We start from the raw sequence: 17,755 nt of genomic DNA, 5'->3' as shown, positions 1-17,755 counted from the left end.
GATATTTCAGAATCCACGTACAAACACAGAAAATAGGAGACTGGTATATTTACGGGATCACAGTTTAAGTAATTTGATTCCCTTAGTTGTGAGTATTCAGAAAATCAGAGTTTGGGATTTCATGTAAATTTAATGTGAAGTCTGACTTTCCTGATACTAGCCTGCACACATGTATGCACACACACACAAATCTTCCAGCATTTTTTAGGAGAAATTTTCACTCAATCCACTGACACAATATGATCCTGCAACCTTAACTTCACCTCAGTGATTTTTTTGAATGTGGTAAGTTTTGTCATGTGGCTTCTTTGTGATCTTGTTGCTGCACCAACTCATTGTTCATTGCTTGTTGTGGGAAACATCACCTACGTCATGTGATGTTGTTTCTACTGACATTCAGTTGGACTTGTGCTTCTTACATCACTTTGGTCAAGATCCACAAATGGACTCATTTTACCCTCGTGTAGTGGTGCGGTGGTCGTCCCTCCCACTCTGGATTGGAGGGAGGCCACACCGCCTCACTATACCACTGGGATTGCTGCCTAGTCTCAGGGGAAATTAGCAAACTGATGTTAGCATCCCAACCGGTGTAATGGGGCTGAACCCCAAATAGTCAAGGGGTTCTGGCCCTTAGGCAGGAACAGGGCCTCCCTGGAGTGTGTATGCTCTGGCCCTTAGGCAGGGGCCAGAGCAAACCCAGCGATCTACACATTTTTGTGTAGTGTACACATGGCCATTCTTTCACTCTTGTCTTGCACAAATCCTGCTGGGCACCATTTATGTATTTGTATGAAATAAAAACATCTGACTGTAATCAGCCAAATTGAGACAAGTTCTGGTGTTTTGTTTTTCAGATCTCTTTTTCCCGAGGGTGAATCCCTTGATGGCGACTTTGAGTGTGATCCTGGTGGTTTTGTTTGCTTTCATTGGCCTCACTGTTTATCTCTTTAAAATGAAAGGTAAATATCAGAGGAAGAAATATACTGTAAATAAAGATTTTGTTCTAATAAATAAATTAGAGCAATTTAGGAATTTAATATTAAAAGAAGGTGTGATCTGCTGACCTTGTCCTGTATAAAGAAGAAGAATGCATGTGAATTTATTGATAGAAGGTGGTGGGGAGGGCTGTGGGGGGGAGAGCAGAAGAGGACTATGTGTGTAGGGGGTGGGGAGTAGAATAGGAGAGAGGAGAGTCTTGGGCAATAGAACTGAGTCAGAGAATCGGATCATAGCAGATACATCTGAGTTCTGCTTCGTCCTTCATCTCCCTCTGCTGCTAGTTCTCAGGAGATTACCACTGTCTGTCTCTGGTCCCACTTGAGAGAAGGTTCTGCAAAGCCTAGCCTCTCATATATGTCCTTCAAATCTCTTTTCTGCTAATAAAGTGTAGTGCACCCAGACATTACAGTGAGAGGCCCTGTAGAAATGCCCTTGTGGTAAATCAGTAAAGAAACACATTTCTTCCTCAGTGAGGAAATTAAAAAATCATACCCACTGTCACATAACTCAGGCACAGCTGTCCTTAACCTGCTGAACTTCATCCATAAAGAATATCTGCCTGATTTCCAAATCAATCAGACTTCCTTCCTAATGAATTGTGTACCTATAGGAAGTCGTCTTCAAACACTTTTAATGAAGCAAGGAGATGATATTAATTTACATTTATTTCTGTACTTTTCAGCGAAACTTACTGAAGAAGTTGGTAAGTTTCAATTTCCCTTTTTTCCACAAATACAGACTTTGACCAAGTTACACAATTGCATATACGGTTGTTGGTTTCTCGGATTTATTTTTATTTCTGTGTGTTTGCTGGGTGGGGGAGGGTTAGTATGTGTAACAGGTTGGACCATTTCAGGGCCTGTTTGGATGTTTCCAAAGACCCTTTCCCCTTAAAAGTCCTTTGAATTAGGGGGTTAGGTCAGCATAGCTACGTGTACGAGGAGTGTAAGTTTTCAATGCAAACCAGCCTCAGTCTCAGAGTCTTTGAGAAGAATCTATAGAGATCTGGCTTGTCAATGAAGGTGTGCTGAAATGGGAATTTTCTGCATTATTTTAATGAATTTTTTGTGCCTCAGTTTCCTCTAATGTGACATTGCTATCCATTGGGGTAAGAGGACTGTTTGCTCTCAGGGCAGGCTAGAAGACGTAAGTCTGGGTGCCGCTTAGTTGTCTGGGCCTTAGACCACATATCGATGGAGCATCTGAGAAAATAATGGCAAGTCCAGTCACCAGGGAGTGTAGCATCGATCAAGTGAATTCATGACAGAAGTTTAAGAACAGCTGAACCCCATGACAGGATTTATCTTCAGCCGCTCCTGCTGCAGTCAGCTTGTACCCAGGGTCATGCATGGGGGGGAGGGGGGTCAAGCAGAGGCACGGGGCCCCAAATAATCATCGAGGGCACAGAGCTTCTACAACCCCAGGGCTGCAGAGGCAGGGAAGAGTGACCTGCTGCCAGGGCCAGGGCGGAGGCAGGGTAAAGCGAACTCCTGCTGGTGTGGGGGAAAGAGGAAGCTCCTGTGTGGGAGGGAAGAGTGCTGTGCCAAGGTGGGCATAGGGGAAAGAGCAAAGTCCTTCCCTGGCCAGAACAGTGAGGGGAGCGAGCTCCAGGGATGGGTACAGAATGTGCCCCTCCAAAAGGGGTCAAATTTAAATTTCTGCACACATCCCTGTTTGTACCTGGTCTGAAGGGCCCTTGTGAGTGGCAGAGGGTCACACGTTCTCTTCCTCACAGTGGTTCTGTTGCAGAAATCAGCTCCTCTGAGTTCCAGCAGCCTTTTTCTGGTTGCGGCCCCCTTCCTGTGACAACCTCTCTCTTTTGAGATCATTTCCTCCAAGTGGAGCAGGCCCTGCAGGAATGAGGCCACTTGAGCCCAGAGGAGTTTTCGTCTTTTCCTGACTGGGATGGGGCTGTGCCACAGGACAGGGTGTGTTAAACAAGTTTAATAAAATTTGGGGTAAGTCTAAATTAGATAAACTTTCCCTTTTGATGGGGAAGCAATAGAAACAAGGAAGTTGAGTAAAAATAATCACCCAGCCTTAACCTTGTGTTGATGATAATGAGAAATAACACATAAGGCAAGAAAAGCTCATAAAAAAATTTATACATATTTCTGTTTATGTTTCAGTGAAACGAGATCTAGAAATTGGTAAGTGTCATTTTCTTCCTTCTGAGAAGAAATTTTTTGTACACAATTGGATCCCCCTATAGGAGCGTGATAGGGTCATCGGTGGGTTATGTGACCTAGTGGTTAGCACACTTAGTGCCCCCTCCCAGTGGGCAGATCTTGCAGTCCTGGCCCTCTTTGAATCAGAAGCGCAGGGAGGTGGGCAGTGGAAGGGGAGCCTGGGCCCACCCACTCTTCTGGGCTCTGAGCCAGGGCCTTAGGAGGGTCAACAGTGTCTGGTCCCCAAAGTTGTCCTCCGAGTTACCCTCTCTGGGTCACTTCCAACCAACTGCTGGTCTCCCCCCGGTTCCAATCCAAGATAAGGTGAAAAGAAAAAGAAAAGGCAATGAAACCATCAGCCCTGATGGGGCTAAGTATACGGTCAGTCCTTTGTCAGGAGCCTTCAGGGCAGGTCTGTCCTCCTCCCCAGCCTCTCCCGTCTGAGCTGGGTTGCTCCCTTTCCAGCCCTCTCTCCAATTGAAGCATGCTCTGCAGGGCTGGATGGGTGGGGCTACCTGGGCCCAGTACTGTCCTTTCACCACGTGAGACGCAGTGTGGGGTTTGTATACTCCCTCGCCCACCCTCCCTCTCAGACCCTGGGCTGGGGTGTCCTGGGGCCAGTTCATGTCCCCACCGTCCTGTGAAAAAGAAGTCCACGCTTTTACCACCCGAAAGCTGTATGGCTTCATTGAGTGAAGCCACTGAATAATGCCTGGATTATGGCCTGTTATTGAGCGCAGCCAGTGGATTGGTGCACGGTCAGTTACTAGGTAGAAGGGCTAACCCTACAAGTAAGGGCATCAATGGCTCATTTCACCTCCAGGGCCTCCTTCTTGATGACTGATTAGGCTACCTCCTGTGGAAATAGCTTCCTGCTGGGATAGAGAACAGGATGTTCTTCTTCTCCCAATGCCTGACATGGGTGCAGTGTCCTTAACCTGGTCTGTCAACTGGGCAGCCATGGTAGCAAAGTTTGGGATGAACCGTCAATAGTATCCTGCTAATCCCATAAACCACCGGACTTGCTACTTTGTGAAAGGGAGGGGGCAGCCCACTAAGAATTTTGTACCAAAGGTCGTATCTCCCCCTCCCCCACCCCGCCCCCCACTCCCCTGACATCCTACCCTAGGTAAGTGACTTCTTGGGTGGGCAGCTGACACTTGGTTGGGTTGGCCGTCAAACCCGCCTCTTTGAGAGCCCCAGATACCGCAGGGACATGCTCCATACGCTCGTCCCAGCTCTCCCTGCAGATGATGATATCGTCCGTGTAGGTGGCCGTGTCGGATCCCTGCAGCCGCAGCACTCTGTCCATTGGCTGCTGGAAAGCGGCAGCGGCCCCATGTCGTCCCAAGGGCATGGTTCTAAACTGCTGTACTCCATCATAGGCAGATTGTTTAATTGTTGTGGAGTTGTTTGCTTTTACATTTACCCTTTTTATTTATTTTTGCATTATTAAACCTGGTTTTTTTTGGTTGCTTACTTGTTTTTTATGATTATTCTCATGGGGGGAGGTAATATGAATTTATAAAATGGGGGAAATGACTAACCTGGATAAGTTTCACGCAAAAAGCTAATTTGATTAACTGGTAAGCAATAGAGTAATTGGGTTTGTTTAGTTCGGAGAAGAGAAGGCTGAGGGGGGACGGGATAACAGTTTTCAAGTACATCAAAGGTTGTTACAAGGAGGAGGGAAGTAAATTGTTGTCATTAACCTCTGAGGATAGGACAAGAAGCAGGGGCTTAAATTGCCATGAGGAAGGTTTAGGTTAGACATTAGGAAAAACTTCCTAACTGGCAGAGTAAGTAATAAATGGAATAAAGGAGGATGTGGAATCTCCATCTTTGGAGACTTTTAAGAGCAGGTTAGACAAACACCTGTCGGGGATGGTCTAGATAATATTTAGTCCTGCCACGAGTGCAGGGGATTAGACTTCCAGTCCTAGGATTCTATGATTCTAACAGAATCACAGAGTTTATGAGCAGAAGGGACGACCAGATCATCTAGTCTGACCTCCTTAAGAGGCAGCGGAATAGAAAAAAATTCTAAGCCTTATTTATCACATTGATGATAATGAGAAATAAAACATAAGAAAAGGGAAACACCTAACAAACAATTTGTGTATTTCTGCTTCATTTTTAGGCAAACGAAATATAGAAATTGGTAAGTGTCATTATCCTTCCTCTGACAAGAAATTTTTTGTATGAAATTGGATCCTCATGTGGGAGTTTGTTTAATTTGTTAATCATCCAGCCTTGTGGAGTTGTTTGATTTTCAATTGAACATTTACAATTCAGTTGCAACATTTAACCTGTTTTTGTTTGTCTGCGTGTTTGTTTTTTTATTTATTATTATTTTTTGGTGGAGGGAGGTTACAGTAACGTGATAAAATGTGGGAAGGAGGCACTAAATTGGAGAGATTTCACACCAAAATTTAATTTGAAAAACTGATAAACAATAGAGTCACAGAGTTTAAGACCAGAAGGAACCACTTGTCCCTCTCTTGTCTGACGTCCTGAAGAAGAGAAATAAAACCTAAGAAAAGGGAAACGCCTAACAAATGTATATATTATTTCTCTTTAATTTTTAGACCTACGAGATAAAGAAATAAGTAAGTGTCATTCTCCTTCCTCTGACAAGAAACTTTTTGTACCAGTTTGGATCCTCATGTGGAAGTTTGTTTTCAAATGGAACTTTCAAAATTGTTGCAATATGAAATCTTTTATGTTTGTTTGCTTGCTTTTTATTATTACTAGAATTATTTTGGGGGCAGACAGGGGTTTGTTTTGTAATATAACTTTAATCAATGTGGGGAAAGACTAAACTGAATGAATTTCACAGCAAAAGCTAATATGAAAAATTGATAAGCCATAGAATCATAGAGTCACACAGTTTAAGAACAGAAGAAATGACTGGATCCTCTAATCTGACCTCCTCCAGCGGAGATTGAATAGAAAAAAAATATCTCTCAGCCTTAATTTTCATATTGATGAGAAAGCGAAATAAAACATAAGAAAAGGGGAAGTCCTAACAAACAATATGTGTCTGTCGGTTTGATTTTCAGGCAAAAGAGATACAGAAATTGGTAAGTGTCATTATCCTTTCTCTGACAAGAAAATTTTAATACCAAATTGGATCCTCATGTGGGAGCTGGTTTAATTGTGGTGGGGTTGTGTGCTTTTAAATTTAACTTTTACAATTTTGTTGCAATATTAAACTTTTTTTTTGTTTGCTTACTTGCTTTTTATTATTATTCTTTTGTAGGGGGTATTGTAACTTAACAAAATGTAGGGAAAGACTAAATTGGATAAATTTCTTGCAAAAAGTTAATATGAGAAATTGATGATCAATAGAGTCATAGAGTAACAGAGTTTAAGACCAGAAGGGACCACTGGGTCCTCTAGTCTGACATTTTGAGGATGAGTTTGATGTCTTTCAGCCTTCACAGTCATATTGGTGATAAAGAAAACTGAAAAATAAGAAAAGGGAAATGCTGAACAAAAATATGTATTTATTTCTGTTTAATTTTTAGACCTACGAGATAAAGAAATAAGTAAGTATCATTGTCCTTGCTCTGACAAGAACGTTTTTAAATGTAACTTTTAAAGTTCTTGCAATATGAAACCTTTTGTTTGTTTGCTTGTTGCTTTATTATGAATGATTTATTATTAATTATTATTATTTTATTATTATTATTATTCTTTTGGGGAAGAATGGCGGGTTGTTTTGTAATGTAACTCTATACTATCTGGGGAAAGACTAAAGTGGATAAATTTCACACCAATGAAAAACTGAGAAGGAATTAATTATAGAGTCACAGAGTTTAAAACCAGAAAGGGCCACTGGATCCTCTCACCTTAGTGTCTTGAAGAGGAGGTTGAATAGAAACAATCTCTCAGCCTTAACATTAGTATTGATGATAAAGAGAAATAAAATATAAGTAAAGGGACACTTCTAACAAACAATATGTGTATTTCTGTTTAATTTTTAGACAAACGAGATATAGAAATTGGTAAGTGTCATTGTCCTGCCTCAGACAAGCATTTATTTATTTTTGGTATCAAATTGGATCCTCATGTGGGAGCTTGTTTCATTGTTGTAGAGTTGTTCAATTTTAAATTTAACGTTTACACTTTTGTTGCAATATGACATCTTTTGGTTTCTCTCCTTTCTTTTTATTATTATTCTGGGAAGGGTTACTGTAATTCTGTAAAATATGGGGTAATGGTAAATTGGAGAGATTTCACACCAAAAGCTATTTTGAAAAACTGATAATAGAGTCACATAGAGTCACAGAGTTTAAGACCAGAAGGGACCACTGGGCCCTCTAGTCTGACATTTTGAGGATGAGTTTGATGTCTTTCAGCCTTCACTGTCATATTGGTGATAAAGAAAGCTAAAAAATAAGAAAAGGGAAATGCCGAACAAAAATATGTAGTTATTTCTGTTTAATTTTTAGCCATACGAGATAAAGAAATAAGTAAGTATCATTGTCCTTGCTCTGACAAGAAAGTTTTTGTAACAAAATTCGATCTTTGTGTGGCAGTTTGTTTAATTGTGGTGGAGATGTTTGCTTTTAAATTTAATTTTTAAAGTTGTTGCCATTGGAAACCCTTTTTTGTTTGTTTGCTTTTTTACTGTCATTCCTTTGGGGGATGTGGGTGGTTGCTTTTTCATGTAACTTTATAAAATATGGGGAAAGACTAAACTGGATGAATTTCACACCAAAAGCTAATTTGACAAATTGGTAAGCAATACAGTAGTAAAGTGGGTAGTGGCCAAAAAAATATGGCCCGGGAGGAATTGTCAGAAGGCTCTGGTGAACTATCAGCCCCTGAGATGATTAACCTCCCTCCACACTGCAAAGTGTGGGACCTAACCAACCTGAAATAAAGTGGACCCTGGCAATAGCCTGTACCCAAAGTCTTGCCAGCTAGCCTGGGTGTAAAACACCACCAAACTTGAGTCAGAGTTTTTGGGCTTGCACAAGTAACAGTTTGGGGAAGCAGACAAGTAAGATCCTGGGCTAACTCTGCAGTGAAGATCCACCCTGGGAGAGAGACACTCATGCAACCTAATGGAGGTTCTGATGCTTTACATTTTAGTATATGTCTGGAAGAACTTTCTTTTTCCCCTCAGTGTATTAGTTTGTACAATATTGAATCATGCAATACGTGTTCAGATCCGCTCTCATCTCTAATTATGTGGCTGGTTTTAGGGTGGAGAAGATCTGTGGCACCTATAGAAGAAGGTAATTTAAGATCATATTTTATCAATGTCCAAATATCTGTTCCCATGAGGCAATGTGCCCCTTTTTTCCTTGAATGTGGGGGTTGATGTGATCGTTCAGGGCAGACCTCCCCAGCACCCTGCATTTCACTGCGCATCATGAGGCAGGGTTTGTGCCTATGTCCTACCACACCATACTGAATCGACATCATATCGCATCTACTCTTCCTTCCCCTCCACTGCCAGCATGTGCGCTGCACGCTGCAGAGATCTGTGACAGCAGCTCCTACTCATTGTACAGATCCAGTCCACAGCCACTTCTCCAGAGGGAGTTTGTTTAATCTTCCTGTGCTGATGGCTGATCTCCAGTGTCTCCCTGTTTCTTCCTTCATCTTTTTCCCATTGAAGAAAGCCAGGAGCTCTGCAGTGACCCCACACTGATGGGGTGAGCAGGGACTGTGTCTGTGTGAGACCCTTGCTCCAGCCTCAAGCCTTGATCACAGAGAAGGATTCCCTTGGATCCATTATAAAGATGTAGGAAGCTCCTGTGATCAGAGCTGTGAGCTTGTCTCTTTTCTCTTCTCTCTATCCACCATGACCCAGGTATGCTCCTGTCTCTGGTAAACAGGACGTCACTTCAGTCTCCACATCACTGGCATGACCCTTTCCTTATTGCCACCTGCCACCTGTTCCACACATCCTCCTAGTGGCGGATTAGCCACTGGGCTAACAGGGCCTGTGCCCAGGGGCCCCAGCCAATTGGGCGGCCCCAGAAAAATGGACGCCTCTGGGCCCCAACCTGTTCTGCCTGCCCAGCAGTCCTGCCAAGGAGCAGGGTCAGAGCTCAAGGGCTTGCCCCACTCCACCCACCTGGCACTTCAGCCGGGGAGGGAAGTTGGGGGTGCAGGGGCTTGCCCTGCTATCCGGCTGGAGCGCAAGGTGGGCGGAGTGTGGCAAGCCCCTGTGCCCTGACCCCATTTCCCTGGAAGAAGCGCAGCGGGGGATGGTGGACTTCAGGGAGAAGAGGTCGGGAGAAGCCCCCACTTGCTCTGGCCCAGGGCCTCACAAAACCCTAGTTTGCCCCTGCTCCCCCCACACGCATTGCTTCTGCCTCGTTCCACCATGAACCCCCTTCAGTGGTGCTGACCCCTCCCTCCCCCAGGCTACTGGACCTTTGTGCAGTGATTGCTGCTGAGCAGCGACATTCTGGGCAGGTCCAGTCCTGGTACCGTGTGGCCTGTTGCTGTCCGAGCTGTGACATTTCAGAGCAGGCCGGGTGCAAGTGGGGAGGCCCCACAGCAAAGTCCAGCACAGGGGGAGCTGGGCCACAGTGAGATTGAAGGTGGGGTGCGGGGAGGCTCTGCCAATGTTCACTGAGTTGTACCATCTGCTGGGGCTGCCAGAGTCTTTAGTCCCCTCCCTGGGGAGAGGTGGGCGCAGGAGGGGAAAGATCCTTTCACTCCATCACGGACCCGTCTCTGCATTGGGGAGGGAGCTTCCCTGTGGGGTTTAAAGCTGGTTCTTGCCTCCTCTGTTCCCTCCTCAATAAAAACTTCTGACATCTTCCTGGCTGTGTCTCTGCCGCTGGGAATGGAGCAGCCCCAGCAGAGGGAGCTGGCAGCTGAAGAGAAAAAGACTGAGGAAGTGCAGTGACATCCCTGCTCAGTCTTAGGAGCCCAGGTCAGAGGCAGCTCCCTGGGATCCAGGCCTGTCCCAGCCAGAATAGGGCTGCTGGGGAGTGTGAGAAATGGTCCCAGCCTCCCCCAGGGCTGAGCTCTGCCCCTAACGCTCTGATTCTCTCTCTTCCTAGTGAATGTGACGCTGGATCCAGACACGGCTCAGTCCCAACTCGTCCTGTCTGAGGATGGGAAAAGTGTGAGATGGGGAGACACATGGCAGAATCTGCCCGACAACCCTGAGAGATTTGATTCTCGGGCCTGTGTGCTGGGCTGTGAGGGATTCACCGCGGAGACACATTGCTGGGAGGTGGAGGTGGGGGATGGGGAACTCTGGGCTGTGGGGGTGGCCAGAGAGTCTGTGAGGAGGAAGGGATGGATCAGCCTTAGCCCTGAGCAGGGGATCTGGGCTGTGGGGCAGTGCGGGGGGCAGTTCCGGGCTCTCACCTCCCCTGAGGCCCCTCTGCCCCTGAGCCAGGTCCCCAGCAGGATCCGGGTTTGTCTCTGGACTGTGACCGGTGGCAGGTGACATTTAGTGATGCTGGTGATGGGGCCCCGATCTTCACTTTCCCACCAGGCTCCATCCCTCGGGAGAGAATCCGACCCTGGTTCTGGTTGGGGGTGGGGGGATCAAGGCTCAGCTTATGTCCCTGAGACAGCGGGTGGAATATCCCACTGGGGGCCCCAAAATCAGCCTTTCTATCCTCGCATGCCCTAGTCTTTATGACCGTAGAGGACTTCTGGCTACCCAACCCTCTGGCTCCACATCTCTATGACCCCTAGAATCTCCTCCCTGCCCTCCCTGCAGCCTCAGGGACGGGAGGGGGAGGAAGAAGAGCCCCTTGGAGCTGCCAGAGGGCCCTGAGAGGCAGATGTGGGGGCTGGGCAGGAGGTAGAATGAACAATCGGGTTGGGGACAGGCAGAGGTGAGGGTGGTACAGAATTAATCAATCAGGGTTTTGGGAGAAGCTGGAAGCTCTGCAGCAGCAGGAAGCGTTTTGTACAGATCTGTGTCCTTAGATCTCATTGGGGCAGCAGGAGGAGAAGGGATAAAATCAGGGGAAAGAATGGAGCAGCGAAGGGGGATGATCTGTGGGAGGGAGGAGAGGAGAGTGGGAGAGGAAAATAAACAGGTATCACAAGTGAGGGCTAGAAAAATGCTGAGTAGAAAAAGAGACAATGAAGGAACAGGGGGAAGGAAAGGGAATGTGAGAGGGACACCTACAAGATCTCTGTCAAGCTTTTTTACAACTACAATACCCACCTGCGGAAGTGAAGAAACAGATTGATAGAGCCAGAAGAGTTCCCAGAAGTCACCTACAACAGGACAGGCCTAACAAAGAAAATAACAGAACGCCACTAGCCGTCACCTTCAGCCCCCAACTAAAACCCCTCCCACGCATTATTAAGGATCTACAACCTATCCTGAAGGACGACCCAACACTCTCACAAATCTTGGGAGACAGGCCAGTCCTTGCCTACAGACAGCCCCGCAACCTGAAGCAAATACCAACAACCACATACCACACAACAGAACCATTAGCCCAGGAACCTATCCTTGCAACAAAGCCCGTTGCCAACTGTGCCCACATATCTATTCAGGGGACACCATCACAGGGCCTAATAACATCAGCCACACTATCAGAGGCTCGTTCACCTGCACATCCACCAGTGTGATATATGCCATCATGTGCCAGCAATGCCCCTCTGCCATGTACATTGGTCAAACTGGACAGTCTCTACGTAAAAGAATAAATAGACACAAATCAGATGTCAAGAATTATAACATTCATAAACCAGTTGGAGAACACTTCAATCTCTCTGGTCACGCAATCATCGACATGAAGGTCACTATCTTACAACAAAAAAACTTCAAATCCAGACTCCAGTGAGAAACTGCTGAATTGGAATTCATTTGCAAATTGGATACTATTAATTTAGGCTTAAATAAAGACTGGGAGTGGCTAAGTCATTATGCAAGGTAGCCTATTTCCCCTTGTTTTTTCCTACCTCGCCCCTCCCCAGACGTTCTGGTTAAACTTGGATTTAAACTTGGAGAGTGGTCAGTTTGGATGAGCTATTGCCAGCAGGAGAGTGAGTTTATATGTGTGTGTGTGTGTGTGTGTGTGTGTTCCGGGGGGGGGGTTGAGAAAGCCTGGATCTGTGCTGGAAATGACCCACCTTGATTACCATGCACATTGTCGGGAGAGTGGTCACTTTGGATGAGCTATTACCAGCAGGAGATTGAGTTTGTGTGTGTGGTTTTTGGAGGGGGGTGAGGGGGGTGAGAGAACCTGGATTTGTGCAGGAAATGGCCCACCTTGATTATCATACACATTGTGAAGAGAGTGGTCACTTTGGATGGGCTATTACCAGCAGTGGGGGCGGGGCGGAGGGTGAGAAAACCTGGATTTGTGCATCTCAAATAAATTGGTTAGTCTCTAAGGTGCCACAAATACTCCTTTTCTTTTTACCTTAACTCTGTATTTCTTGGTTTTCAGAAGTTTGAGTTTTGTTGAACTCAGACCAGGTGGGGGAGATAAAATCTTTTAGGGGACCAACTCCTGTTGTTGAGAGAGAGGAGCTTTGGAGCGACACCGAGCTCTTCTTTAGGTCTGTGTTGCTGGAAAGCTTGTCTCTTTCCCCAACAGAAGTTGATCCAGTAAAAGATCAAACATCCTCCACCTTGTCTCTCTCATAGACCAGGGGCCAGCAGGCGGCCACAACAGAGCAAATCACTTCTGATGACCTTGCTGTTTTGGAAGGTCATGATCGTCAGTGGGAAACCGTCACTTTATGTTAACAAAAGGGGCTTTGTTGTTGGTTGGGGGGGCGGGGGGGTTGCCATTTAGTTTATGATATTCAGCAAAAGCTTTTCTCTTTTTGAAATCCGGACTGGGCTGAGAGTCCGCTGTTCAGGTGACCCAGTTACCTGAATCCAGGCCTGATTTCAGAGAGAATCTGCTTCCTGCTTTTGCTGAATCTAATAAACTAAATAGAAAAAAAAACAACCAAAAACAACATTCCCCCCCACAACAACAAAGTCCCTTTATGTTACATTTTAATATAAAGTTCCGGTCCCCACCCCGCCACTGGCGGCCCCGCGGGACTGGGGCTGTGTCTTTAAGAGGAGACTCTCCCCTCCCCCGGGACAGGGGTTGGACTGAGGCAATTTCCAGTTTTACTTTCACTGTCCCCGGGCGAAGGTTGCGAGCCCAGCGCACGTTTATCGATCGGAGCAAACCCCCGTTTCTGTTCACAACCTTCCCCGGAGAAGCCCCGAGACAAAACTGCAGCTCCTCGATCGCCAGAGTGAGCTGAGCCGCCTCCGTGACCGACGGGAACAGCCACCGAGCATGGGACTGTCCCAGCCAGAGGAGCCAAGTCTGGCCACACCCGGGAGATGTTAAACTTCTCAGAAGACCCAACCAGGTGGGTTAATTTGCTCCAGAAGGACTGTTTCTAACGTCTAATGCACGAGCCTTATTGCTGGGACAGATTATTCAAAACACAAGGAGTAAATAATCCTGTGAGAATTTGTTTCTCTCTTTCTGGGAACTTGACAGTACATCTACGTTCAAAGTGAGGGACTGTCACGTACATTGCGGATTGTTTTCACAGCAATGTAACACGAGACTTTTACAGCTTGTTGAATTCGTCATGTCTTTGTTTTGCTGAATTTTATTCAAGAGCAGTGGGCCCAAGACTGTTCTTGGGGGAGATTTGTAACTTCCTCTGTTTTGAATACAGAAAATTTCCTGCACCAAACCCAGCGGCCATCAGTCTCGTTTTCTGCCTCTGCTGACGTGGCAGTTTCCCACTCTTGGCCCCATGTCCGCCACCAGCCTCAGCCCCTTGGCCCCTGTCTGTGTCCCTGCACCCCTGGAGACACAGCCCTGGTCCCAGCCCCAGCTCTGAGGGGAGGGGGCGGAGGCCATGGAGAGAGGTAAGGGGGGCATGAGGTGAAAAGTGTGGGGGCAGTTTCACTGGCTTTCAGCACCCACACTTTAAAAACTGTTCAAGTGCCACTGCAGACAACACAAGACAACACACGAATCTTTCTCTCACACACACACTTTCTCATTCCTTAAAACTTTTTTCTCCATTGATGGAATTACTGCCAACTTCTCCACTGTTCTGACTTTCTTTTTTTAATGTGGATTTTGTAGAGATGGGAAAAAATCAGGCCCATAAAGGAAACACACTTTCCATTTTAATGCAATGGCTGTTCTCACTCCAAATATGAGGGAGTTCACTTAACAATGCATTTGTCCCTTTTTTATTCACTGTGCCTTCTTTAATGTTTGACTTTTTAATAATTTAATGTTAGTCAGTGTTATGCTCACTATGGAAAGTTTTTTCCTCCTTCTTCCTGTTTTCTAGGTCAAGTTACAGTGAAGAAGATGAAGGTTCTCTCATTCTGCCACAGCTCCAGAGCCAGCTCTCCTCTCCCTGGGTTTATTGTTTTCTTCCTTACTTCTTATGTTCACAAGATGGAATCAGGTAGGAATCCGCACTGTGTCTGCTGAATCTTAGGGGATTAATTTAAGCCCCTGAAGTGCCTTAACAACATGCTTCACTCAAAGTCAGTGTAACAACTCACAGTGTATAAACTTCACCCCACAGCAAGATCAGCACCTTCATTATTCAATTTTTGCCCTGATTGTGTTGCTCCTGGGTGATTTTATTTGCTCCTGGGACAGTGCACAGGTTTGTTTCTTCACACAAGTATTTTTAAAAGATTGTCAAAGATGCCCAGGGAATTCGGAGGACACTTATTGAAGAGTTTAAGAATAAGAATAAGAAATAAGAAAATCAAATAACTTAGTGGGTTTCAGATGTAAAAAAAACCCAAAAAGATCAGAGCCATAATTTGAGACTAATGTGCACAAAAACAAAAGAAAAACCAGAATATAATGATGTTGCGTGACTTTTTTTTAATTGGGCCTGTTAGCTAATCCATACATGTTAGGTGTAGTATACACTGTATTATTAGGCATTATATGCACAGTAGTCCCATAATATACATATGGGAGAGAGAGAGGGAGAGAGTTGGGAAGTTAACTTGAATGTTTTATGTTCTCCCCACAATTCTGTTCACTGATATTGAATATCCCACTTTACAATTCTGAAGTTAGTGTTCACAATAGAAAATAGGAAGCCTATCAAGGCCATGAAAGGTGTATCCTAGCAGTGGTTGGGATGTACCTCTACACCCACCTGGTTTGGAATGTGGTATCCAAAAAAAAGGGGTTAAGGAAGGTACCGAACAACAAGTTAAGGAACTGATGGGTTGGGTCCCAGGTGACGTATAAAGTGCTTTTTCACTTGTAAACAGCCACGGTATAAGTGGGTTTGTGGGGACATGCTGTGAGATAAGAATTGCTTCCCAGGAGGAGGGTATGGATGTCTGGTTTCCGAAGTGCACCGTTTTGTCTTTAGGCAATAATGTTCACAAAGTCTGGTTATTTGGTCTCTTGAGCATGTGAAGTATTGAACCATAATAGCCCCCAAATTGGCTCTAGCAATAGGGCCATGCCTCAGGAACACCTTGGTGAAAGAACACCAAATATGGCTCACCAACCCTACTCTTATTCCTGCTGAGGCCCAGCAAATTTCATGGCAATGTCAGTAAGCGTGTCAATTTGAGAGCACTCAGAAAAACGGGATGTTGAATAGTAAGTTTATTTCAACTATACACTGAGCATGTCCATACTCAGCTCTCTGCCTCAGTTTCTCTGATGTGTGACTGTGACATGGACTGAATACACTTGTCTTCAGCTTCTCACCCCATGTCAGCACTGTGTGCCTCTGTCATGCACTGAACCTACCAATTCTCAGCTCCCCACTCTCTGTCCCATGATCTGTGTCTGGGTCATGCACCAAGCTTGCCTGTTATCAGCTCCATGCCCCATCTCAGTGCTGTGTGCTGTGCCATACACACAGGCTGAGTATTCTTATAACAGAGCCCCAGTCCAACTGCCCATGAGCGCTGCTTTCTCTTAGGCATTCAGGCTGAAATGTTCCATGCCAGGTGTCTGTCGCTGGCTGAAGTTTTTGGAAAGTTTATCTGAAATGGAACCTCTTGACTGTGTCCTTCATATCAAATTGACATTTTCCTCTGACCTGCTTTTTGTTGTTTTTGTTGTCCTGGTGGATTTCCAGCAAAGTTCACAGTGATTGGACCTCGTGACCCTGTCACTGCCATCCTGGGTCAGGAAACTGTGTTACCCTGTCACCTGTCCCCCCGGATGAGCGCTGCAAACATGGAGGTGAGATGGTTCCGCTCTGAGGTTTTAACCATTGTGCACCTGTACCGTGATGGGAAGGATCAGTATGAAGGGCAGATGCCAGAGTATCAGGGAAGGACAGAGCTTTTGAAAGCCGGACTCACAGATGGAAATGTTCACTTGAGGCTTCTCAATATCAGACACTCTGATGAAGGACAATACCTCTGTTTTGTTCAAGATGATACTTTTTATGAAGAAGCCGTATTGGAACTGCGGATAGCAGGTCAGTGCCTTGTGTCCGTTTTAGCTTTGTGTGGTCTTTCCTATTACAACAACTGTGACTCCCTGCTTGTGAAATATTTTACAATAACACAGCATATCTAAATTTCAGCAAACAGCCACTTTCATACTTGGGAAAATATGCTGAAAACTTTCCCAACATGTTATTAAACACATTTTCAGGATGGCCAAGGCACTTTCTTGCCCAATCTTGATTGACTCCCAAAAGGAGTCTTCAGTTAAGAGGGAAAGGACTTCTTGACAACTATGGCCTTCCAGTTGCTCTGCAGTCATTTCTAGGATGTGTGGCTAAGGTGGGACTGACAGACATTTGTGGCCTTCTGATGGGTTGGTTGTTGCTTCGGGGTGTAGTTAAAATCAAATGCAGTGTTCTTATTTGCTGACACTGTATAATGGTGATGGTGGGGGTGGGGGTGATGGGTTCCCCCCCAGTACCACCGGGAACTGGGGTACAGCTGAGACCTCTGTCTCACCAATCTGGGTTCCCTCTTGCACTGTGACATTATGGCAAGCTGTAAAGCCCTCCACACTTGCACTCACACCAACATCCAGAGGCGGGACCACACCCAGCTGTGTTCATGAATGCATCTGGCCAGGCACTCATGAACCAACAATAGCGAGGCTTCAGCCAAAACACACCCCAGCACCCCAACCTAGGACCCACCCTGGTCAAAAGCCTGACCAGTAAAGATTATTACAATTGCCCAGTTTTCCCCTCCCTCAGTGTGGAGAGGAATATGCACAAAATCTTTGTTAACTGAGCTGAGATTTTGCCCGAACACTTCACTCAAACCACACTGTTTTACGTTAAATTTAAAAAAAAAAAAAAAAAGAGATTTATTAACTACAGAAAGATAGATTATAAATCAAAGCAAACGGATCAAACAGATATTAGGCTTAGTCAAAAACTCAGTCTAAGCCTAATATACCACACAGGGTTTGAATCAAACAGTGTCTCACCCTGTTAAATATTACAAGCAGTTTGTAGATGTTTCATACATAGGCAGGGTTTCCATCTTTCCCACCTGGGACCAGCACTTCCCCAGTTCAAAGTCCGTGCTCTTCCAGAGGTATATCCAGGAGTTTAGTTATGGGGAAAGTGAGGCCCATTGGTGATGTCACTTCAACCTTTTACAGTTTCTTTCATATGGCGGG

At 45.5% G+C, this 17,755-nt stretch overlaps 2 protein-coding genes and 1 pseudogene across 6 annotated transcripts in view; all 3 read left to right on the top strand.

Annotated features, from left to right (window-relative positions):
• Window positions 1–17,755, top strand: part of LOC311530891 (zinc finger protein RFP-like) — a 181,845-nt pseudogene that overhangs the window by 11,742 nt on the left and 152,348 nt on the right. The gene's annotated exons all lie outside the window — the stretch shown is intronic.
• The window catches only part of LOC311530851 (butyrophilin subfamily 1 member A1-like), a 31,920-nt gene that overhangs the window by 4,618 nt on the left and 9,547 nt on the right, over window positions 1–17,755 (top strand). For 2 of the 4 annotated variants that reach the window (XM_084647802.1, XM_084647803.1), the window contains 9 exons: window positions 855–959; window positions 1,682–1,702; window positions 3,129–3,149; window positions 5,308–5,328; window positions 5,756–5,776; window positions 6,230–6,250; window positions 6,698–6,718; window positions 7,157–7,177; window positions 7,625–7,646. In XM_084647802.1, coding sequence (XP_084503928.1) covers window positions 855–959; window positions 1,682–1,702; window positions 3,129–3,149; window positions 5,308–5,328; window positions 5,756–5,776; window positions 6,230–6,250; window positions 6,698–6,718; window positions 7,157–7,177; window positions 7,625–7,646 — 274 coding nt within the window. Of the gene's footprint in view, window positions 1–854; window positions 960–1,681; window positions 1,703–3,128; window positions 3,150–5,307; window positions 5,329–5,755; window positions 5,777–6,229; window positions 6,251–6,697; window positions 6,719–7,156; window positions 7,178–7,624; window positions 7,647–13,188; window positions 13,503–14,453; window positions 14,574–16,235; window positions 16,584–17,755 lie in introns of those variants that run through there. The other 2 variants (XM_084647805.1, XM_084647804.1) reach the window with 2 other exon arrangements.
• On the top strand, window positions 8,836–12,473 carry LOC311530224 (butyrophilin subfamily 2 member A2-like; the record flags this gene model as incomplete). The annotated part of the gene is given in 3 exon segments (XM_084646690.1): window positions 8,836–8,953; window positions 10,205–10,572; window positions 10,575–12,473. Coding segments are annotated over 3 exon segments (636 nt in total), but the record flags the coding sequence as incomplete, so codon positions are not given.

Source organism: Lepidochelys olivacea, assembly GCF_965140295.1.
Source record: "Lepidochelys olivacea isolate rLepOli2 genome assembly, chromosome: 14".
NCBI lineage: Eukaryota > Metazoa > Chordata > Testudines > Cheloniidae > Lepidochelys > Lepidochelys olivacea.
The sequence above is the reverse complement of the archived record's forward strand: the minus strand, read 5'-3'. Positions and strand labels throughout refer to the sequence as shown.